General features: G+C 32.8%; 1 protein-coding gene across 3 annotated transcripts in view; it reads right to left on the bottom strand.

The window, feature by feature from the left end:
• The window catches only part of TAX1BP1 (Tax1 binding protein 1), a 76483-nt gene that overhangs the window by 17630 nt on the left and 33659 nt on the right, over positions 1-25194 (bottom strand). For all 3 annotated transcript variants that reach the window (XM_079152555.1, XM_079152557.1, XM_079152556.1), the window contains exons 6-12: positions 13358-13506; positions 13188-13278; positions 11459-11644; positions 4896-5120; positions 4247-4393; positions 3022-3142; positions 2459-2562 (exon numbers count right to left, since the gene is read on the bottom strand). In XM_079152555.1, coding sequence (XP_079008681.1) covers positions 2459-2562; positions 3022-3142; positions 4247-4393; positions 4896-5120; positions 11459-11644; positions 13188-13278; positions 13358-13506 — 1023 coding nt within the window. The remainder of the gene's footprint in view (positions 1-2458; positions 2563-3021; positions 3143-4246; positions 4394-4895; positions 5121-11458; positions 11645-13187; positions 13279-13357; positions 13507-25194) is intronic.

Raw genomic sequence — 25194 nt, 5'->3', positions numbered from 1 at the left:
GTAGAAAATAGGCCAATGTTTTCCTGAAGATGAGGACAAAAGAGTCAAGCTGCAAACAGGCAAAAAAAAAAAAAAAAAAAAAAAAAAACACAGGAAGTGATGGAAATGTTCATTATCATGACAATGTGGTGATAATTTCAGGACTGTAAGTCAAAACTGATCACATGGTACACTTCACATATGTGCACTTCATTGGATTTCAAGTGTACCTCAAAAAATTGTTAAAAAATGCTCCTTGACAGTCTTGCTTGAAGAAACATAATATCTTTTTATTATACACATTGGTATATAATAAAAATTTTCAAATATTCGCTCAGAATTGTTTCATCATTAGTGAATTGTATTTAGTTCCTTATAAACAACTATAATCACACGTTGCTTAAGGATGGGCATATGTTCTGAGAAATGCCTCAGAAGGTGACTTTGTGGTTGTGAAAATAGGTTTCATTCATATTGAAGATTTGCTCTGGCAGGTAATTTTCCTCCACAATCAGTTTGTCTTAAATTTCCTAAAATTCTTCAGCTGTCTATACATCAGCACTTGGTGCACTTTGCAAACTCACCACGTTCACATTATATAATGAATAATGAGCTAGCAGCAAATTCAACTTTATAAGCTGCTTATAGCCTTTTCTTTCAACATCACACATAAACCTTTTGCTTTGGTTGTCATCACCATGGTGCTAAATGGAATATGCTTCTGTATTTGGTCTTCAATCCAAGTCACTAGAAATTTCTAATTTCTTGAATTTTGACTTATTGCCTTCAATAAAGCAGATCCTTTAACAGTTATGTCTTTCTCTTCTCTTCTTGTTCTTTTTTTTTTTGGGGGGGGGGGTGGGGGGGTACTATGGATCAAACCCAGGGCCTTGTGCTTGCAAGGCAAGCATTCTACCAATTGAGCTATCTCTCCAGCCCCTCTTCTTATTCTTCAAGATCAAAGCTATAGTGGAATGGAACACACCTGATTGGTAATCAATGCTGATCACCGACTTTTGACCTTCACAATCTTTACTTACTTTTACTTTTCTGGGGTTTTGTTTGTTTGTTTATTTTGCAGTGCTGGGGATTGAGCTCAGGGTCTTGCACTCAAGAGGCAAGCACTCTACCAATGGAGTTATATCCCCAGCCCTTACTTTTAACTTTTCTAAGTCAATCACTCAACATGGCCTCTTACTGACAATATTAGCAGTGAAATTTTGTATACTTAGAGGCCACATTAAACAAAACAAAATGAGACTAAATGAAGTATAAGAGAGTATGACGCAATGAAGAGCGGTAAACACAGGATATGTAAAGTTGTCGCTGGTTAACATGGCACACTGTTTTAAAGTTTTTTTTGTTTTGTTTTGTTTTTATGAGAAGGTATACTCTAAAATAATAGTATAAAGTAAAACAAATACATCAATCAATAACAGTCATTTATTATCAAGTATTATGCACAGTATGTAACTGTATGTATTATCCTTTATATGACTTGCACCGTAGATTTTGTTGCACCAGAATCACTATAAACAGGTGAGTAATGCATTATACTACAATGTTATTAGTATTGCTAATCAGCTCTTTTATAGAAGGAGTCTGCTGTGGGTGTAGCTCAGTGGTAGAATGCTTGCCTAACACAAGTGAGGCCCTGGATTTGATTTCCAACACCACAAAAAAAAAAAAAAAAAAAAAAAAGTCCAGTTTAAAAGTTGGATAAAGATTTTAATAATATTTTTAAGTAACATAGTATCTTAAATTAATATAGTAAGACTGAGCTAATCTGTGCATTTCAGTTTGTAGCTCTACACAAGTTCTTTCCCTATCTCAGGGAAGGAACTCAGAAACACGCACACACAAATTAAGCAAACAAAAATCACATATACAAACATAAAACACCTTGCTCTGTACTCTAAATCAGATATAAGATGAGGAGTATTTTCCCTTATCCTTCAAATACTCCAGGTAATGAATACTAGCAAGAAGTTTGCAAAAACTGCAAAATCTGAATGATGCTATTTAAAATAATCAAAACAACTCATTTGGTTAATATTTCCTTTTTCAACTGTGCCCACTGGGTCACTTGAGATGTGTGAAAAAATTTTTTCTATTATTATAGTATATTTTAAAAGAGTACTTCCCCTTATTATAAAATTCAAGTATTTTCCATATATTATTACAATAAGTCAGGGAGAGATTTCTAACCTCAATTAATTACTGGCTCATTATTCAAACAAGGACATTTTACTACATATGAACAGAAAATACCAATTTCTGGATAACGATTTTACACAATGGTCTATATGAACATGTATACAAAACAACTTCCTCCATCATCCCAAAGACAAAAGTAAAACTAAGTATCAGTGTATGGGGCCAGAAAAGAAATCCCAGGATATAACTCAATAAAACAATAAAGGTTAGCTAAGCCATTTACATTTGATAAATCTATCTTTCACTCAAAAAGTTAACTTACCTGCAAGAGTTGTATACATTTATTATACTTTTCTGTTTTGTCAGCAATTTCTTTGGTCATTTCACAGACTTTACCTTTTGTTAGCACATCAAAATCTGTCTCTGCTGTAACAAGGAAGAAAATAAGATTGTTAAAATGTATTTTGCCCTTATATTATTTTCCTGTTCAAAAAAACTTAATCAGTCAATTGTAAAGTGTAAAAATGGAATACTGAAGGACAGAAACATTTATTTATATCCTAAATAAAGATATATAAACTCTAAATGAGAGTGAGAATTTTTAAATGTCAGAACCAAGTTCACTTTCAATAGTGAAAGCATCATTCTTTTCTTTCTAATAATTTGCTAAAATCCAAAATGGCACAAAAAAATTGTTCTCCTTACATAACTGAGTATACAGGATAAGAGAGATATACTCTGAAGAACACATTGTGAAGTCATTCTTCCAATTCTTCATTATCATGCACTATTAAGTAAAAATGCTCTAATACTACCATGCCTGGCCATATAAATACTTTTTAAGGCAGGACACTCTACACAAAAAAATCTAAAAGATTTTTTTACCTGCAGAAGGTAGTGCTAGCTTTACATCTACAGCAGAGACAGAAGTGGCTGGGTCTGTGTTTATTGAAGCATCATTCACTTTCTGCTGATTCCCAATTTTCTTTGTGAACACATTACTGGCCTATTGAAAATGTTAATAAATTATTAAATCAGTCATTGAATTGGTCAAATATTTTTCTTAAAATACAAATAATAAAAAAAAGAAGTCATGTACATCCACAAAGCTGTCCTTGTTTTAAAAGCCAACAAAGACTAAAATTACACATAATTTACAATCTAAATTTTAAAAAAGAAAAATACATTACTTTGCTTTTCCTTGTGAATTTACCAGAAGTAATCATTCACAGAATTCTCACAAGTTTTCTACTATGAAGTCAAAATGTGTTCAAAAGGTTACCAACCAACATTTATACATGGGATACTTAAATTTATCTCTACATATTATACTTAAAACTGTAATTTTTTTTTTTTTCACAAAAGCCTTTCTATTTTACCACGTGCCTTCCTTGCTCCTTCTTCTGCTTTCAGATTTCAAAGGTAAGAAATATCATCTGTATCATATAGTATAAGTCAACTGTGGTACCACTTTCAATTCCAAACTCTGAATACATTTCTTCTACACTTCTAAGATTCTCTCACATATCAAGCCTTATATTTAAGTACAATTTAAAGACCCACATTAATGTACACCTCCAAAGAAATAATCTTTGCTTTATTACAAATCTGCCTACCTACTCAAATAAAATAAAAAAGCATTAACCAACATTTTTTTACACATCTTTCTGATCTGGTGAATATAAGTAGGATGGAGGAACTCACTCAGACAACTAAGTATAAGCAATGACATTAAGAACCTAGGGGTGGACTAATGATGAACCCCATGAATATAGATACCTTTGTCATTAAAGAGATACAATAATATGCATCAATTTTTAAGTGACAAAGATATTCATCAAGAACTTAGAGGAAAAAGGACTAAAAAGAGGACTCAGGAGAGATTCTGTTCTTTCTTCTTGATGCCCTTGCTTCCTTTGTTGGTTTTCCAGTAAATAAGAATTCTAGACCTCCTAATATAATTACCATCAGAAATATTAGGGCAATAACTTGAAATTAAGAAGAGAGAAAATGGTTCCAAAAGGTTGATATTCAGAGTATTATAAATTTTATTAGCAAACAAAAATAGTGATAAAGGAATTTTACTATGTATGAATTCAATGATACTTACTGATTGGTCTGAAAGTTTATTTATTTGTTTTTGGAGCCTTTGACATTCCTTAAATTTTTCTTTATAATGATCTGCAGCCATCTGAAGACGAAGTTTCAGATCTTCAACTTCTCTTCTCAGTTCATGTTCCAAAGTATCAGTCTTGTCCTAAGAAACAAATACTGCCATTAAGATAAAAATCTGATACTTCATTATGTAATAGCAAATTCCAACTTCATTTTTACTTCTTTCTGAATTTGTTTTGGGGTTTGGGCTATAGTGCCTCAATAACTCTCTTAAATCTAGATTTATATTCTTAGACTAAGGTTCATTTTAAAACTACAGACAAATAATACTGAGGAATAATTAATACTCTCTTAAGTAATCATGTACTATTTCATGTAACTAGTAAACAAATTCCAAACAAAGCAATATATACCTGTCACCAAAAATATTTAATAATATAACAGCTTTTACTAACCATAAGGAATTGTACTTACAGAAGTTTTTCTTGAAGTTCACATTAATTTCAACCCAACAAGTTACAATAACAAAACAGAATGAATGGAAATTTAAAATTCTCTGGTCAGTAATCTGATCTGACTCATTTTAATGTAACTGACTCTTTCCATGAGCTTACTGTTATTAATTCAAAATTAACTTGCTTCACCTGATCTTTTTTCACAGCATTTAATTTAAGTTCTGCCAGTGCATCAGCTAACTGCTTCTTCACTTTCTCATTTTCCAAACGTGCAGTATGTAGATCTGCCATTGTTTTATCTCGCACATTTACTGCATCACTAAGTTCTTTAGCCAGAAAGACAACTTCTTGTCGAGTTGCCTGAACCTGTTCCTCTGCTTTGCGAAGCTGCTCCTTTAAAAAGAATGAATCTTCCTGAAGAAAAGCAGAGAATTATCGTTATGATTAAACCATTCAAGTAAAAAAGGAGCAAAAGCAGCTTTATACATTCTTAAACAGATCCAAAGTTTTAAATTAAATATTGCTTTTCTACTCATGACTTGGATGAAGTATAAGTCTATAAAAAATTTAAAATGTGACATTATTTTAGATTTCCTACCACATAGGGGGTATGACCGCTGCTATTTTATACATAAAGAAACTGAAGTGTGGATGCCAGTCAGGTGGCATATTCAGTGCTTAAAGTTCTGGCTAAACTGAAGACTCAAATGAAAACTCCCATGACTCAAATGTCCCCCAAATCTTTCCAGCTTGAACTACTGACCCACATTTTCTGTGATTACAATAAAAATAATTTAAAACTGTCTAATATCAAAAATTATAGTTAAGACCTTTCCTTCTTTCTAACTTAAATATTAATATATTCAATATATTAAACTACCATTCTGTATTAGTATTTATTTTGGTACTATGGATTGAACCCAGGGATGCTTTGCCACTGAGCTATATCCCTAGTTCTTTTATTTGTATCTTGAGACAGGGTCTCACTAAGTTTCTGAGGTTGGCCTTGAACTTGCAATTGTCCTGACTTGGTTGGCCTCTGGAGTCACTTGAGATTACAGGTGTGCACAATGGTGCCTGGCCTACTGTTCTGAATCATTATAAAAACACAGAATGGATTTAGAATTTAGTTTGAAAAAGTCAAAATATTTTTATGCAAACAGTAAAAGTGGGACATTGGAAAAATGAAAAGTACTACCTCCTAACCAACCTTACAGTACTGTTAAAAAAAGTTAAACTTTTCATAATTAAATTGTTTCCTTTAGAACACTTGTACACTGTTGGTGAGTCTATAGACTAATACAACCACTCTGGAAAGCAGCTTTAAGATTTCTCAAAAAACTAGGGCTAGAACCACTATATATGACCCAGCTATCCCATTCCTGGGTATTTTCCCAAGATCTAAAATCAGCACACTACAGTGACACAGCCATATCAGTGTTTATAACGCAATTCACAACAGCCAAATTATGGAATCAACCCAGATGCCTGTTAAGGATTAAAAAACTGACACACACACATACACAATGGAGTTCTACTCAGCCATTTAAAAAGAATGAAATTATGGCATTTGTCAGTATGGATGGAAATGGAGAATACCATGCTAAGTGAAATTAGCCAAACTCAGAAACTCAAAGGTTGAATGTTTTCTCTCATGTGTGGAAGCTGGAGTAAAATAAAGCAAAGGGGGAGGGAGGGAAGGGTAAGATTACATAAAGAACCAAACACAAATTAATAGATGAGTGAAAAGAAGACTAGTAGAATAGAGGAAGGAGAAGTGGGGGGGACAAGAAGAAAAGGGGGCAATCCTGAACTGATATCGACTTCCACCTATGTCCGAGTTTGTCAGGATGAACCCAACTACTATGTATAACTATAAAGATCTAATTTAAAAAATTGTTTCCTTTAATACTAATTAGACATTACAAGCACAATAAATGTATTCAACTTTCCTATTTTTAATCTCTATGCTGAAAATAATGTAAAATCAGAAAAAATGCAATCCAGTCTTAATTTTTAAACTGTTAAGCCTCAGAAAGACATGTAAATGATTATTTATATAACATTAGGAAGGACAAAACCTTTGTAGGAGTAACATGAAAACTTCTAACTATACAAATATTATCAACTTCTACATAACAAGAAAGGAAGAAAGAACTACAGGAAAATTATATTCAGGAAGCATATTCTACTTACTCTGATATAAGCGACTTTTCAAATCAATAAAAAGAGGGAAAACACCAAAAAAGAACAACAACAAAATGATGAAAGACAAACATGGGAAAAATTTAAAAAGAAATGGCTATTAGGCATAAAAATTCAACTTGTCAACAAAGTTAAAACCTATAACATTCACCTTCTTCCAAACTGACAGAAATTGAAGAGAAAAGCCACCCAATATTTGGATGGGTTTAGGAAACGGAGCACATTCACAAGTAGGCTTAAATAAACTGGAATTGGTATAATAAAGTCTCAGCGGACTTTTACAACATTCATCAAAGTCTTAAAAGTTCTCATGGTTTAAGCTAGCAATTTTGTCTTCAAATCTTCTTAAAAAAAAAATTATAAAGGACTATGGACAGGGCTGGGGTTGTAACTTTGTGGTAGAGCGTTTGCCTATCATGTGTGAGACACTGGGTTCAACCCTCAGCACCACATAAAAATAAATAAATAAAATAAAGATATTAAAAAAAACTCTATGGACATAGGCTTAGCTTTATAGGAATTCAATACAATATAAAAATAATAAAAAATTTAGTAAGAACCTAAAATGCCCAACAAGGTGAAAATCTGTTACAAATAAACTATAACAGTGTGATGGGTTGACATTATTTGACTCCATGGAAATTTTGTAGGCTTGGCTATATGGGCAATGACTAAACAGACTCCATTTTACCCTGAGATTCCATGTTATGTATGAAATGTTTCTCCTGTGGGAATATCCCACCTCTGTACCACCTACAGTTGCTTAGCATAGCATGTTTGGCAACACAAAATGGCAATTCTCAAATAATGTAAAATTGTTCTCTTTTTGATTCCTATTTTTCTTAGACAATGTACCATGTCAACAGCAATTGTCTTGATGTTAGTAGCCATTCTTTAACTTGTACCCAATTAAGGTCATTTTGACCCACTTTCCCTTCTGCTTATGATTTTAGATCTCATGATGTTAGTTTGTTATTTCCACAATCTCAGAGTGCTGGGGACTCGAACCCGGATCTCCGGCATGAGAGGCAGGCTCTCTACGAGATGGGCTATTTCTCATAGTTTAACATCTCATAGATGTTAGTTTGTAGTTTTAAATCAGAGCAACAGACACTTGTGATTGATGTACTGACTGATGGTATAAAAACCCCTACAACCCTATGGTCAGGGTTGTTCTTCCAATAGACATTTTGGGCACTATGAGACAGTCAGCCGGCCAGCTAATAAAGACTCTCAATTTGGACTTCTCAGTGATGATTGGTCTGTTCTTAAATTGTGCCCCATAACACATACTACATCTCCACATAGTGGAAGTCAATGTAGAAATTACAAACAGTAGTATCTCATTCATACACTGTTGTTAGGGATAAAAAATACAGTACACTGAAAGGCAACTTTAAAAAAAATAGCTTATCAAATTTTAAGTATCAGTCTTCCAGCAACTTCTTGGAAGAATTTATTTTACAGATTCAGACATCTGCCTAGCTAGCTATATAAGATGCTTTTTTCAGTGTTTCATAAAAGCTAAAGATGGTAAACAACTCATAACAATTACATACTATACAACCGTTAAATGAGAGGAGGAATATGATGCAGCTGTTATAATGAATAGAAAGATCTACATGTGTACTCATATTGCAAGATAGCTACATATTCTATAAATATTTTTTAAATGGTAAGTTTTAGGAAAGGATGAATCTTACTTTTACTTTGTACCTTCCTGTGCTATTTAAAAAAATTTTATAACCATAACCTCACTTAGCTTTTATAATCTAAAAAGTTTTAGCAACCAGAAGTCATTTTCCTCCAAAATTAAGATTTTCTTTATAGAAGTATTAAATATGAAAAAGATGCTGAGATATTTTAGTATCTTATTAAACACCATATAATCAAATACCCTTATTATTTGCATTTGCAATATGCTTGGTTAAAAAAGCAACTGGGGCTTAATTACTGACTTTAAATGTCATTACCTCTAACATTTTAAATATGTGAATATTTCATAATAAAATACTTAAACCAACCTAATATCAATAAAACATTGTAAGTAAATCAAGATAAATCTATACATGGAGTATTATGCAGCAACTGAAAAATAATTAGGAAGATCTCTGATAAAGAATGAATAATGGAAAATAATGGGGCTGGGGTTGTGGCTCAGTGGTAGGGCGCTTGCCTACCATGTGTGAGGCACTGGGTTTGATTCATAAATAAATGAGTAAAAAAAAAAAAAGTCTATCAACATCTAAAAAAAATTTTTTTAAAGAATGAATTTATTGTTCAGTGGAAAGAAACAAGGTACAAATAAGCATGTATAGTTATGTCTTTTTTTTTTTAAGAAAGCAGAGGAGAAAAAAATGTATGTGTGCTATGCATATATAAGCTTAATTTTCCAAAAAGAAACTTAAGAAGGATTAACTTACAAACCAATGAACATGTTTACCTGTGGGTGTAGGTAAGAAGTAAAAACAATACAAAAGAGTTTAAAATGTCTGGGTAAATTTTTATATCATCTTTGACTTTTAAATAATGCAACTATTTTATATATTCAAAAAAAGAAAAAATAAATCTTAGTACTAACAAAAAAGTTTGAACTGTATTACAAATTTATAACATGAAAGTATTTTAAAAATTACATCAAGTAACTTTTGAACATGGCATTATGAACATCCCCAGTGAAATAAAAGCAAAGAAAAAAAGAGCTTGGAAAAAAACCTTAATTTTATTTAGTAGACTTACTGTTGCAAGCGGCAATGATATAGAAATTCTGAAAGTTATGGTATGTAAACACATGAAAAATAATAATGTATTAGAAACAAGAAATTCTCACACTAGGAGAAAATATATATAAATATGAAATGGAGGAATGTAAAGAAGAATCCTAGGGCTGTAGCTCAGTCAGAGCGCATGTCTAGCATGTGTGAGGTACTGGGTTCAATTCTTAGCACCACGTGCTAAATGAGACAAAATAAAGTCATGCTGTCCATCTACAACTACAAAAACAAAATTAGAAAAAAAAAAAATCCTAAGGTACCGTTTTTGGGTTAGATATATCAGTAATGATTTAAAGTATCTACTGGAAATACAAAAAGCCATACTTCCCTAAAATGATAACAATGGATATAAGGCATAACCTGAAGCTGGAAAATACAGGTGCACAATTTTAAAAAATATATATACAAAGCTTATAAGGGCATATTAAAAGGACACAAAAGCAAGATGCAGTAGCATGCGAAAGTAATCCTAGCTACTCGGGCAACTGAGGCAGAAGGATCTCAAGTTCAAGGCCAGCCTGAACAACTTATCAAGAACCCATCTCAAAATTTAAAAAATTAAAAAAGACACAAAAGCACTTGAAAAGGTTCGCCAACTAAATCTGGGACAAGTGTGAAATGAAAAAGAGTAAAGATGATATCGTAAAATATTTTTTCACAGTGGCATAAACAAAGGGAGAAGGGTAACAGTAACTTCATAAAATAGTAGCTACTAATAAATGTAAAAGGAAATGACAGAATCTTTAAAATCACCATCTCATAACCATCAATCTCAAAGTTGAGGTGAGGCTCATCAAAGGAATAATAAAACCATTGGGTAAAAGGCTATTAGAGAACAAGATGTTCACATAATCATGAAGTATTATCCCATGATTACTTAATCACGAAGAGGAGAAGGAAGAGAAGAGAAAGCACCTCAATTATGTCAAACAGACATAACTTTAAATAATTTACCAAACCCAACATCAAGAAGAGGACATAATAACATTTATATGACTCTTAATATGAAAGCAGTAAGATATATAAAACATCATAAATGTTCTTCCCTGCCAAAAAATGTTTGATTTGAAATCTAGTCCTGAGGAAATAATAGGCAAGTTGAGATTATGTAACGTTCTTTCAAAGTAGCCTGATTTCTTCAAAGATATGTGCTGGGTTAGGGGTGTAGTTCAATAATAGAGCACTTGCCTAGTATGGGTAAGGTCCTGCATTCAATCCCCTGCACTGCAAAATGGTGGTGGGGGTGGGTAAGAAAAAGAGACATAAAAAGCATAGGGACACTATTCTAAATTAAAACAGTATAGGAATGCTGTTTTACTGAAATCATAAAAAAGTGTTGAGACAATGTTTCAGATTAAATCAGACTAAAACCAACAAATTAATGTGTAATCTCTGGCTACTCATGGATCAAAACATTTTAAGGTTATAGAAAATTATATGTGGAACAATTTGAATATTATTGTATCAAATCTATAGGGTGATAATGGTGTCACAGTTATCCAGAAGAATGTACTTATTCCTAAGAACAATAGTGCCTATAACTTGCAACCTAAATAGGGTGCTTTTTCTAAATAAAACAAAAGTTGGCAAAGTATTTTAAGGTACACAGCTATTCACTGCTTTGTTCTTCCAACTTCTCTACAATTTTAAACTTTTTAAAAAGAAACAGTTGGTGAGAATTAAAAATTTTAAAAATAATAAAACAGTCCTATTGCACATATTTAACAGAGATATGTTTTACAAAGTTCAAATACATGTTGCAGAAGTACTTACTTTATTTGAGGTTGTAAGCAGGAAAGCTCTTTGCAGATTTTCCTTTTCAGCCAAACACAACTGCAGTCTGCCAATCTCTTCTTTGAAATGAGTAATCATGCTTTCTTTGTTTCCATCTAAATTCTTTAAAGTCTGAACCTCTGACACAAGCTTGGTATTTTCTATTTCTGTATTCTTCAAATGCACCTTTAACAGTGTTTCAAAATGTCAAGAATATTCTGTTCAGTTACATAACCGAAGTTAGTCAAAGTTTAAAATACCATTATTTATCTCTAATTCGAAAATAACTAAGGGAAGGGACCAGGAATCAGGAGACCCACATTCTGCCAAATGACCACTTAAGAATATAAAAATATATTAAGAGCAAAACATGTTTTTCCAAAGTTATTTTCCATACAGATTAATTCTAAAGTCTAACTACATTATCTCTAAAGATTTTTCCTTTGATTTAATGATTTTAGCATTTTTTTTCTAATGTAAATGAATTAGTTATTCTTTGGGGAAAATACTATGTTGCAGTTATATTCAGATATGAAGACATGACCAAATTCTGGAAATTAGAAAGGGTATTTTCAAAAACAACATTTGAAGCAATTCAATGTCCAACTGTAAAAAGTACTATGTCATTTACTTCCCATGTATCTAAAACCATATTCACTTCTTGATGCAACTATGCTAATTTTTCCATGAACTTTGTTGTTGATTTTCTCAGGATACACAAATCAATTTCAATAACTGGAACTATACAGAGTATAGACACCTACTGCTCACAAGTAAGGGTATCTTGGTTAAATGTACCAGAAAGAAATGAATTATTTCTTGCATTTCACTCTTTAAATGTTTTTGAATTTAAAGGAGTAATTTCTGTTTATAGGATCATATGTGACTCCTGGTTCTCTGAAGTCAGCAGACAACACTTTTGCATTACCACCATTAAAACTCCTTTATTTTTCATAGATCATCAGCTCATAAAAGTGACTTCACATGAAGCTAACAATTTAGAATGTTCTTAAAATTCCTCATTTGAAATTTCCTTTAAGAAATGCTTATTAGTGAAAGTCTTGCTTTACACCCATAATATTGATAATTAAGTTAACTATACTACATCACAAGAATGCCTAAAAAAGAAAAAAACTTCATAAAGTGATGATTCTTAAACAGTGAAGATATTTCTGTAAAACAATCTCTAAAGATTATTTCAAAAGCCAAACCGTAAAATATGATCATCACTGAAATTAATTCTCTCCCTAAAGTATGGAAGTTCTTAAAAGATGAAAATACTTGATTATACAAATTCTGATAAATAAGTATCTGACTACCATTAAAACTCTGCCTTATTACACAGTAACTGCTAAGAATCTAAAATACCAGCAAGTAATTCCTTAAACACTAACTTTTAGGAGAAATACACATTATGATAGTGACTTCGTCCTTGCTTCCTCCCTCTTGGATTACTCAACTAAGGGAAGTTGACTATGTTGTTTTAAGGACATTCAAGCAACCTCTGGAGAGGTAACTTAGAACTTAAGGGCCTCTTGCCAAAAGTTATGTGAGTGAGCCATCATGAAAAGCAGATGCTCAGTGTCCAGCAAGCCTACCTGACTTCAACATCTGCCAATATCCTGACTGCCAGAACTACTCAGCTATGTTGCTTCCAACACAGCTGACCCATAGTCCATTGGGGTAATTTGTTACAAATCAACAAATAATAGAAATGAAAATAAAATACCTTATAAAGTTCCTTTTCATCCTTTTCTGTCTTCAGCTGACATTCAAGTTGTTCTCTTTCATGTTGTACCTTCCTAAGTTTGTCCTTTAAACTGAGTTAAGATAATACAACATGAATATAAACCAAATATTTTATTAAAACACTGAAGTTTTTTAAATCATCAGAAATACCTGTCCAATTCAGTTTCTTTTTCAATTGCTTTATGTGTCACTGACACAATATCTTCCTCAAGTTGCAGAGCTTTAGATGTGGCATCACTGTATCTCTTCTTAAACTCTTCATTTTCTATTTTTAAACTTTGCGATACTTCAATAAGACCCTTGGGAATAACAACAAAGTATGTGAGAAAAAGCATAAATAAATTTGCCTCTAAGAAATCATTTTAATTTTTTTTTTTAAAGGGGGTTAGGGAGCCCAGCCTGGCCCCAAACTCCTGGGCTCAAGAGACCTTTCTGCCTCAGCCTCCTGAGTAGCTGGGACTACAGGCACACACCTCCACACTGCCACATAAGGGTTTGTTTCTGTTTTTGTTTTGTTTTTTGGGAGGAGAGGGGAGGTAGTGTTAGGGATCCAACCAAGCGTTTTGCACATGCTAAGCAAATGCTCTACCTACTAAACTACACCCCAGACATATTTTTATAATTTTAATCCCACATTTGTCCCCTATAAAATTTAAGCCAAGACTTACAAACAAATCTTATAAACTAAACCCGAAATTGTAACATAAACTCTCATATACTAAACTAACATATCAATTACTAATGTATATTTCTCGCCTTCAGACTTTTCATGCACGCTATTTCTTGATTTCACATATCCACCAGAGGGCAGCCATAAAATGAAATAAAAGCTGAAAATTAGTCACTTTTTTTTTTTTTTCGCATTTTACTTTTCCTTGTTATCCCAATGACAGGTTTCATATGACATTATCAGTGTTAACATACTCTACTAACATATATTACCAAGTGATATCAAAGTACTGTAATAAATGCCTAAAGCAATATTTCTAATGTTCTTGCCAGAGTAACTCAAAAGCTTAAATATTCATATACAACAAACATAAAAGAAAGAAATGTCTATTTAGACTTCTAAACATAAAACTTTATATTTTAATTTTTTATCACATCAATTTTAAGACACTGAGTGAAGTTCATCAAGTGCCTCTCTAAGTTTCTATAATAAGGTTTCTTCTGCCTCATTTCTAAAATTCTGAGATTCCAGTAAAACCATGTATATGGAGGTGATGTTATGGAAAACGAGATATCAAAAAGAATTAAGTCAAATTACTTTTTGAAAAAATTTAAAATTTCCTCCCAAAGCAGTAATACCTACCTGAGAAGAAAAACTAAAAAATACATCACTGTAATGTCAATTTAAAAATCAATAATTATATACTTAATTTGCATATAGCAATTGAGACTAATTTTTATTTATAAATGGAGCATTTCTTTAAATATCTTGCTGGGATAAGGAAATTGCTGCATCTATACTCTACTGAAGAGTGTATCACAACAGGGTCAGATGACACCCTATTTGTTTTAATTTTTTACAAAGCAAATGTTTGCCTTACTGAATTTCCAATAGTATCCAAAAATTATCTAAAAAGCTTTTCTGTTGTCTACCAGGCCATCACACCAAAGTTAAGCAAATTACATTTATTCCTCTGCCATAGTTTTTGTTGATATAATACTATGAGTCTTAAAAAATTTGACACATTTTTCAGTATTTGTCTTATTGATTTCTAAAGACAGTCAGAGAGGTTTCTAAATAGTTTTGCACATTTTTTATCTTTATTTTACCAAATGCTCTCTTGGTACTACAGATTTGATCCATGTACTGCTTACTGGGACAAAGACTAGTTTGCCCAGAAGCAAAGTCTAATTTATAATTCTGTAAGTAATAAATGCTCTACATTGGGTAAATAGCACTCTTAAAAAAAATATATAGGGAAAGGATTAGAAAAAAACTTCATAATCAACTGAATGCAAAACAAATTAATAGCTTTAATTATAAGTTAGTTAACTTTACAGTAAATCACCCACTAATTCAGACTGTAACTTGAGAGTCTCAGAATATTTCTCTGGTACCCATTAAGGTACCTGATAGCTTCTCAGCATCCAAACCTATTTTCGAAAGGCATGAAAATGATGAAGTAGGGATTATTCTTTAGGCCTGTACTTTTCACGTCTAAGCTAAGCATTAGTATCTAAGAGGCTGTCTTCCTTAATATGAAAATTTCAAATAAGAATCATGGTTTCTTTTACAAAAAGTACTTTAAGAGAATAAACTCTACAACACAATCTTTGAAAACCAACTAAAATTTGTGATATCCATTTAGTTGCCATTTGTAAACTAGGCCAAAAGGATATCACAGTTCTAATATTAAGAGAAAATTTTCAACAGATAAAAAGTAAGTCCATGACACTGTATGCCAAGATAAGATCACAAAAATTGGGGCCTACAGAGATAAAGAGATTTGGGCATTTCAGATTCATGCAGGGGATTTCTTCCATTCTCTCAACTAAAAACTGTAGCCACAAGCCACTATAAATTTTCCACAAATCATAACCTTATAGCTGTCAGATATGAATACTCAGATAGATTGTGAACTACTCATCTATGTGGCAAACGCACACTGGAAGTGTTTAGAATTTAAAAAGCACATTTATTCCCATGTTTTAAAAAGAATATTAAGCCAGGTGATGCAGTGGCACACACCTATAATCCCAGAGACTCAGCAGGCTGAGACAGGAGAATTGGGAGTTCAAAGTCAGCCTCAGCAATTTAGTGAGGCTGTGGCAACTTGGTGAGACCATCTCAAAATAAAAAATAAAAAGAGTTGGTGACATATCTCAGTGGTTAAGTGGCCCTGGTTTCAATCGCTGATTTCCTCCATACCCCCCCCAAAAAGAGAGAGAAATAAAACATTAATTCTGATTGTAAACAAACACTTATGAATAAACCAGATAAACTATCATTAACTCTTGTCTAGCAACAAATGAAGTATTCTGGGTTCATAACATGCAGGGTGAAATTAGCAAATTAATACCAGAATACATTAAATAGCAAATTACTGGCAAATCTGTAGTCAGTTTTTAAATTAAATCTTATTCATTTGGCTTAATCTGAATTTTCCCAAATACCCTGAATCTTAAGGTCAAGCAAGGCGCTACACAACTCAGTGAGATCCTGTCTCTAAATAAAATACAAAATTGGGTTGGGGATGTGGCTCAGTGGTCAACTGTCCCTGAGTTCAATCACTGGTACCCTCCCTCACCAAAAAACAGAATAACAAAACTAGTTATAAAGAATAATTACAGGCCATAGTCCAAGAGAACAAAGTTTAAATACCATAAAATGTAATCAGGGCTATCTTCCACTCATTAACTACCAAAAATCTTCTATCAAATGCCCTTCTACTTTTTTAAGAAAACAAGACATCCAAAGCATTAAAATTTTTGGTTGAAACAGAAAAGAGAGAAAAGACAAATGGGCTACAAATACATATTCTAATATAGTCTAAACTGCTTCCTAAATATGAATATATTCCACAGAAAACTAATTTTTTAACTTTAGGGTTCATGTATGCTTTTTGTAAGGAAGGGAATAAGTAGAAAATTGTAGGGGAGTAAAACTTTACTCACCTTAAGTTGTCTTTTAATGAAACTAACGAATTCTCAACAGTCTTATAAAATAAACTATAAAAATGCCTTATCTTTACAACTCTGTACTTATATAAAAATGATGGCTTGGTTCAAAAGTAAATAAATATATTTTAAAAGCAATGTTAAAAATCTCTTTAAACTATTATTTAAGAGTTATGGTTTGGATATTAGGTGTCAAGCTCTTGTTAATGCAGGAATGTTCCAAGGTGAAGTGATTATAGTTACGAGAGCTGCAATCTCATCTGTCCATTCATTCTAGTTTGAATGGACTATATGTAACTATAGGCAGGTGGGGTGTGGCTGGTGGAGGTGGATTACAGGGACTTGCCTTGGTAGGGTTCACCTTCCCTTCTGCCCTTTCCCACTGCTTTCAACCACCATGTTCTAAGAAGCTTCCCCATGCCATGCCCTTTTGCCATGATGTGTTGTCTAGCCTTGGGCCCAGAGCAACGAAGTTGCCCTGCCACGGACTAAACTTCTGAAATGCGAAGCCAAAATAAAACTTTCCCTTCTCTAAATTGTTTTTGTCAGGCATTTTGGTCACAATGACAAAAAGCTGACTAACACACTTAGCAAAGCAGAAACAAAATTAAAGTAATTGGCGTTAAAGAAACTTATTGCTAAATGACTATTAAAATTAAGCCTTTGTGTCTTTTTTTTTCCAAGGCAATTGGTAAAGGAGAAACAGAAATTCAATGAGATCCTAATTTCAAATTTGATTTTTGGTAATTCCATACACAGGTTGAGTATCCCTTATCTAAAATGCCTGAGAACAGAAGTATTTTAGATTTCAGATTTTTTCATATTTTGGAATATCTGCTTATAAGAAATTGAATATACTGGGGACAGGACCCAATTCTAAACATGAAATTTGCTTTTATCATGAAATACTTTGTACATATAGCTTGAAGGGAATTTTATGCAACACTTTTTTGTATTTTGACTAAAACTATTACATAAGCTTGGGTATGGAAAATTTCCCTTTGTGGTATCATGTTTTGGATTTTGGAGCATTTCTTATTTCAGATTTTTGGACACCTAATGCAAATAATAATGTTAGCTTTATTGAAAGCTACTATGTGGGAAAGGCTATGCTACAGGCCTATGCACATTCTTGCTTAATATACATGATTTAAGAATTAAGAACGTTCCTGATACTCAGTTACCTTTGAGAAAACTGAAACAAAGAAGCTTATCAAAGATCATACAACTAGTAAATAATAGAACTAAGAATCCTGAAACAAAAAATTTTCCAAAACAGTTAAGTGAACATTTAATGATTAAGGTACTGAAATTCTGGCAATTTAATTTTGTTTGTTGTTTGCTTTTGTTTTGTTTATATGAGATAGGATCTTGCTATGTTGCCCTGGTTGGCCTTAAAAATCTTAACTTCTAGAGATTACAATGGGATACCATCAGACCTAGCTTAGTAATTTGATTTTTATCTAGTTTTTTTTTTTTTTTTTTTCTTTTATTTCTTGCTCTATATGGGCATTGAACCTAGAGGTGCTCTCTAGCACTGAGTTATATCCCCAGGCTTTTCTTCTTTTTTATTTTGAAACAGGGTGTCGCTAAATTGTCCTGCCTGACCTGGAACTTGCAATCCTCCTGCCTCAGTCTCCCAAGTCACTGGGATTACAGGCAGGTGCCATCAACCCTGCTCTGATTTTTATCTAGTCTTGATACAACTCTTCTAAATACTTATTAACGAACAGATGAATTTTTAACTATAAGATACTATTCAAAGATATTTCCCATATCTCATTGAAAAAAATGCTAATTTCAAACTATTTCATTTGTGCTATGGCAGAGACTACTGGTTGTCTACTAAATTACAAACTCACTTCAGCCACAGTAAAATACATATGGTTGTCCACCCACACTGTTCCTCTCAGCTTGTGTAATTTTAGTCATCTGAATTTTCATCAATAAACTATAAACAAAGTGATATACATTACTACTTCCATATCTATAACTCAAATTATTAAACATGACACAGCTAAGCTCTCTTTCTCCTTTCAACTAGCTGGAACCAGGATATACCAGTAAACAAGTTTCTATCATAAAGACATAAATTCTTTAGAAATCTAAGGGATGGCAGTGGAATGATATGAAAGGTAGTAGGCCCCTGAATAACTATATATATCTGCCCCACCAACTTAAATGACTCACAAAATAGATTGTTTCAGGGAAAAAATGATTTTTGTTTTTATACTGTTGAGTTTGTCTTTACTATAATTCACTATTAATCCTCAACTAGTATTTAAATCAACCTTCGTTTTGCTATGGTACCACTAAGAAAAAAAATTAAATGTGCTACATAATAATATATAAACTATATGCCACTGATCATACCCAAATGCAACTGCTATTTTAAATTACTTGAAATATCTGATTCATGAAGAGAAAATGCACCAACTAAATATTAACCAAAAATATGAAAATTAAGAAGCTAGTACAAACATTCTAGGATACTATGTATACCTAGGCAATCCAGAAACAATCAACTCAAAAGACAACAAATAAAGATGGTAGAATATCTCAAATACAAATTTTAAAAAGTCTGTAAAAGATATGCCTCAAAGATCAAGTATAGAATACTATTAAAAAGAAAGACAGTACTGATCCATGCTAAAACATGAATGAACCTTCAAGCTGTTATGCTAAGTGAAAGCAGCTAGATGTAACAGGCCACACATTTTATATGATCTCGATTGTATGAAAATGTCTGGAAAACGAGAATATAAAGAGACAGAAAACAGATTAGTAGTTGCCTAGGGTCTGAGAAGTGAATGTTAATGGACTCAAGATTTCTTCTGGGATGGTGAAAGTGTCCTAAAATTAAATTATAGTGGGATGGTGACCCAACACTGTAAATACAATAAAAATCACCCAATTAAACACTGTATTTTTAAAAGTCAAAGTAACTGAGGTTAATATAGGTTATGGCTTTTGGATGCTTGCTTTCTTTTATTACCCACAACTGAATAATCCTGGGTATAATCTTATACAACTCATCTGTGTTCTTAAATTCAATTAAAAGTATTACAAATAAGCAAAGTCCATATTTATTAATTTAAACACACCAGTATATACAAAATATAAGCAGACTACTCAAAAGTACTCATGAGGAACCAGTTCCAGGCCACCAACATTTTATTACCAGGCTATATCAAGACTGGAGCTTGCAAAAAATATAATTACTCCACTAAGCATTCTATTGTGTTAAGATCTTTTTGAAGTAATACTTTTGCAATGAACAAAGCAATAAATTTACATACACTTTATAGTATGTTTCTCTTTCCAACACAGATTAGGAACAAAGTTTGTGAGCCAGCAACATTTTAAGTACCACTGGAATAGAGAACAACAGAATGCCATGCTCGTTCAGGAAAACTATATAGGCTTTCAAATGTTGGTACCAGAATATCAGATAATTCAAATCAACTGAGAAAGAATATCTTGGCTCCTCTAAACAAACATTTTCTTGATACTGACTCTCAAATACACAAGTATATGCAATTTAAATAACACAAAGATGAAGGAACATGGATGGGACTAATTCTGTCACCTGAAAAAAATATAAAAATATATTAAAAGAATGACTTTCAAATTACTGAACATCAGGAAAACAGGTCAGTGATCCCTGAGAGAGAGGAAACAAATGAGGCAGCCCCATAATCGCTTCGGCTTCTCGTCGTCTACTGAGACGTTAAAGTCATGCATGGTACAAGGAGAAAAAACTCAAGGCAGAGTTCAGGGTCTTTGAGTTAAAGAGAAATTTGGAGTTCAGGAAAGCCAAGGAGAGCCAGTTTGCAAGAAAAGAGAGTTGTATAGTTAAAGAACTCTGGAGATATGCAGGAGGGGTGCCCTTCAAAGTACTGAGGTGAGTACTAACCATCAAATGTATGTGAGAAAATTAACCCGACTAGGGCACAAATAAAATGAATTTAGGAAACAGTGCCAGGAATTTAAAAAAAAGGGGCCAGGAATAGTGACTGTTTCCACCAGCCACAGTGGAAAACCTCTTAATTCACAGAGAATAATTAGATTATCCTCTAATTTAAAGAAGGACATCTCTTCAGTAGTGGACAAAGAGTAACCTCAGACTAACTCCTGGCTCTGGTACTACCAAAACTTGAAAACAAGGCTCAGAGGAAAAACACCAAATGGTTCCCAAGCAATATTGTATCCTCAAACACAAGACAGTTCAAAAATACCATGAATTCTTTACTGAATGGAGACAAGGAACCCAGCACTCCTAGACAGTAACACCAGTCACCCTCCAGAAACCCCCAGAGACAAGCTAACAACAATGTGCATTTTCCAAAGTGCATCTTCCAACAGGCCAACATGGCAGAGGAGGTTGCGTTCATGGTTGCTCTGTGGAGTGAAATCAAGAAATCAGAGAGGCAGATTCTCCACAAATGAGGTACTGGAAACTTTCAGGGACACTGTAAGTCCACAGGGTAGAAACTCCACTGCCTCAGATCCATAACTGTTAGATGGGTAGACACACAAACAACATGAAAAAGCAAGGGAACAAATCACCCCAAGCAAACAAGATGCTCCAATAACAGAATCCATCGATACCACAGTGGAAGAAATGTCAGAGGAGGAGTATAGAAGGTACATGGTTAAACTGATCTCCAAAGTAAAGGATAATGTAAGAGAGCAAATAAAGGTAGAAAAAAATCACTTCAATAAAGAGTCAAAAAAATTAAACAAATCCTTGAAATGAAAGGAAACAATAAGCCAAATTAAAAATTCAATAAAAAGCATCACAAACATACTAGACCACTTGGAAGACAGAACCTCAGGCAACAAAGACAAAATATATAATCTTGAAAACAGCTGACCACAGAGAGAAGATGTCAAACCATGAACAGAGCTTCCAAGAATTATGGAATAACATGAAAAGACCAAATTTAAGATTTATCAGGATAGATGAAGGTACAGAGATACAAACAAAGGAATGTACAATCTTTTCAATGAAATAATATCAGAAAATTTCCCAAAGCTAAAGAATTAAATGGAAAATCAAAAACAAGAGATTTCCAGGTCCCCAAACGTGGAAAATTACAACAGACCCACATCAAGGCACGTTAAAATGAAAATGTCTAGCACACAGAATAAGGATAAAATTTTAAAGATGGCAAGAGAAAAATATCAGATTACACAGAGGGGGAAACAAATTCAGATCTCAGCTGATTTCTTAACCCAGACCCTCAAACCTAGGAGGTCCTGGAATATATAACAAGCTGTGAAAGAAAATGGATGCCAAGCAAGAATCCTATATCCAGCAAAATTAAGCTTCAGATTTGAAGATGAAATAAAAACCTTCCATGATAAACAAAAATTAAAAGAATCCACAACCAGAAAGCCTGTACTTCAGAATATTCTCAATAAAATATTCCATGAATATGAAACAGAAAAAAAAAAAAAAAGTGAAAACCAGCAAAGGGAGAAACTAGTAAAGGAATAGTGAATCAAAGGAGAAACTAATTCAAATTAAAAACTAGAAATAAACCCAAAGAACCAGGAAAACAAATCATATCTCAACAATAACCTTGAACATTAATGACCTAAACTCATGAATCAAAAAACACAGACTGGCAAACTGGATTAAAAAAAAATACCCAACAATATGCTGTCTCCAAAAGACTCGCCTCATAGGCAAAGACTTCCACAGACTGAAGATGAAAGGATGGTAAAAAACATATCACTCGCATGGAACATGTAAACAAGCAGAGGTTTCTATCCTCTAAAATAGACCAAGTTATGTAAGCTATATAATTGTAATTATACAATTGTAATATTACCTTAATACATTTTTAGTATCTGTAGGGTTGTTCTGATAGCTCCCTTTCCATTGATATTTTTTTTTTTTACATGATTAGACCTGTTAGATTTTTATCAACTTTGTTGTATTATTTCTTTTCTATTTCACATTTTTCTGCTCCTACTCTTATTTTTTCCTTCCTACTACCTTATTTGAAAATAATTTGGTTATTAATCTGGCTTCTTTCTGATACAAATACTTTAAGTTACAAGTGTGCATCTGAGACCCATTTTGACCCAGATTCTGACATTTTAAGCTTATCACTTAGTTCAAAGCACTTTTTATTTACTTTTCTTGTTTCCTTCTTCAATCTGTGAGATATTTATAAGTATGCCGTTTAATTTTGAAGTAGTTGAAACATGGGAGTGGGATTCTATATATCTTAAGGTGATTGATTTCTAATGTAATAAGTAGTTCCGGAAACACAGTCTGTATGATTTCAAATTTTTAAAATTTCTCAAAGCTTCTTTTATGATAGAATATAGTCTATTCTTACTAATTTTCTACTTGTCATTTCTGTGTATAGTTCTCTTAAAACAACAAGTAGGTCCAGGTGGCTGATAATGTTGTTAAGCCTTCTACATCACAACACCTTTTCAGCAAAGCGAGGAGGCTTAAAACCTACAAATATGATTGTGGATTTGTCTTTCTAGTTTTATCAATTTTTACTTCACGAATTTTGAAATTCTGTTATTAGGTACATCCACATTTAGGTTTGTTACACTTTCTTGAAGAAGTTATCCTATTGTGGTTATGAAATGTTTCCCTTTATCTATGAAAATCCTTTTTCTTGAAATTTATTTTGTATTACTAGCTCTACTTCAGATGGTTCGTGCTTACTTTATCCTTCTATTGCTTGTAACCTATTGGTGTTTTGATATTTAAAGTGTAACATATGTATAATATATACAGAGCATATATTGCTTGCTTTTTATACATGTTAAACACTTGTACCTTTTAATTACAGTATCCAGATCAGTATCTAGATCAATATTTAAATTATTGATTTTTTAAAAAATATTTTTTAGGTGTAAATGGATCTTTTATTTATTCATTTTTATGTAGTGCTGAGGCTCAAACCCAGTACCTCTTACATGCCAGGCAAGCACTCTACCAATGAGTCACAACCCCCATCCTAATTATTGATATTGTTGGAAAAAAAAAAAAAAAAAAAAAAAAAAAAACACCTGACATGCAGGTCAGTGGAAAACTGGGTAAATGATAGGTTTGATGATGTAATATTTTGGAAAACAGGTTGAACAGTCCTAATGTCAGGTTCAGAGAGAAGATTTTTGGAATGCTTTTGTTGCAATTGTTCATTTTCTCATTTATCATATGGTACCACAGCAACAGATTTATTTTATTGTTTGCTAACACTTTTTATTTTTCAAATAAAAATAATATATATATATATATTGCACCACAGGCAATCTCTTAGGTATCTCTTTACAGTTTTAATGTGAAATTCTCTAACAACAAATAAGCTGAGTGTTTTTTCATATGCTTATTTACCATCTGATTATCTTCTTCAATGAAATATCTGCTTACGTGTTCTGGTAATTTTTAATTGCATTATTTGCTGGTTGCTGAGTTTTCCAGTCTTTGTATATACATTTTGTAAACAAGTATGTGTATTGCAAAAATAAACAACAAAAAATATTTCAAAAATACCTTGAAGTATATCATATCCATTTTATCATTCAAGTTAAGAATATACTTTGTTAAACAATAACAAGCATTGGAGAGGATATGGAGGAAAAAAGGAACACTTTTACACTGGAGGATTATAAGTTAGTACAACTACTATGGAAATCAGTATGGAGGTTCCTCAGAATACTGGAAATGCCCTATGACCCAGCTATACCATGCCTTGGTATATATCCTATAGAATTAAAGTCTCAGACTATAGTGATACATGCATACCCAGTTTACAGCAGCATAATTCACAAAAACCAAACTATATAACTATCCTAGGTGTCCACTGACGAATGGATAAATAAAATGTGGTATATATATACACAAAGGAGTTTCATTCATGCATAAAGAATGAAATTATGACATTTGCAGAAAAATGGATAGAACTTGAGAACATTATATCTAGAGAAATAAGCCAAACTCAGAAAATTAAGGGTTGAATGTTTTCTCAACTGTAGAAGATAGGGAGGAAAAAGAAAGCAAAGGTGGCAGAGACAGGGATGGGGGAATCATCTCATGGAAATAAAAGGGGGTTGGAATATAGTTCAGTTGGTAAAGTACACAAGGCCCTGAGTTCAATCCCCATGTACCACACACACACACACACACACACACACACACACACACAAAATTAAAATTAAAGGGAGCTGGACATAGTAGTGCACACCTGTAACCCCACTGACTTGGAAGACTGAGGCAGGAGGAGGAACATGAGTTCAAAGCCAGCCTAGCAACTTACCAAGACCCTATTCTCAAAATTTAAAAAATAAAAAGGCTGGAGATGTGGCTTAGTGGTTAACCCTGG

The sequence above is a fragment of the Sciurus vulgaris genome, assembly GCF_902686455.1.
Source record: "Sciurus vulgaris genome assembly, chromosome: 8".
NCBI classification, from domain to species: Eukaryota; Metazoa; Chordata; class Mammalia; order Rodentia; family Sciuridae; genus Sciurus; species Sciurus vulgaris.
Note: the sequence above shows the minus strand (reverse complement) of the source record. Positions and strands in the feature narration are given on the sequence as shown.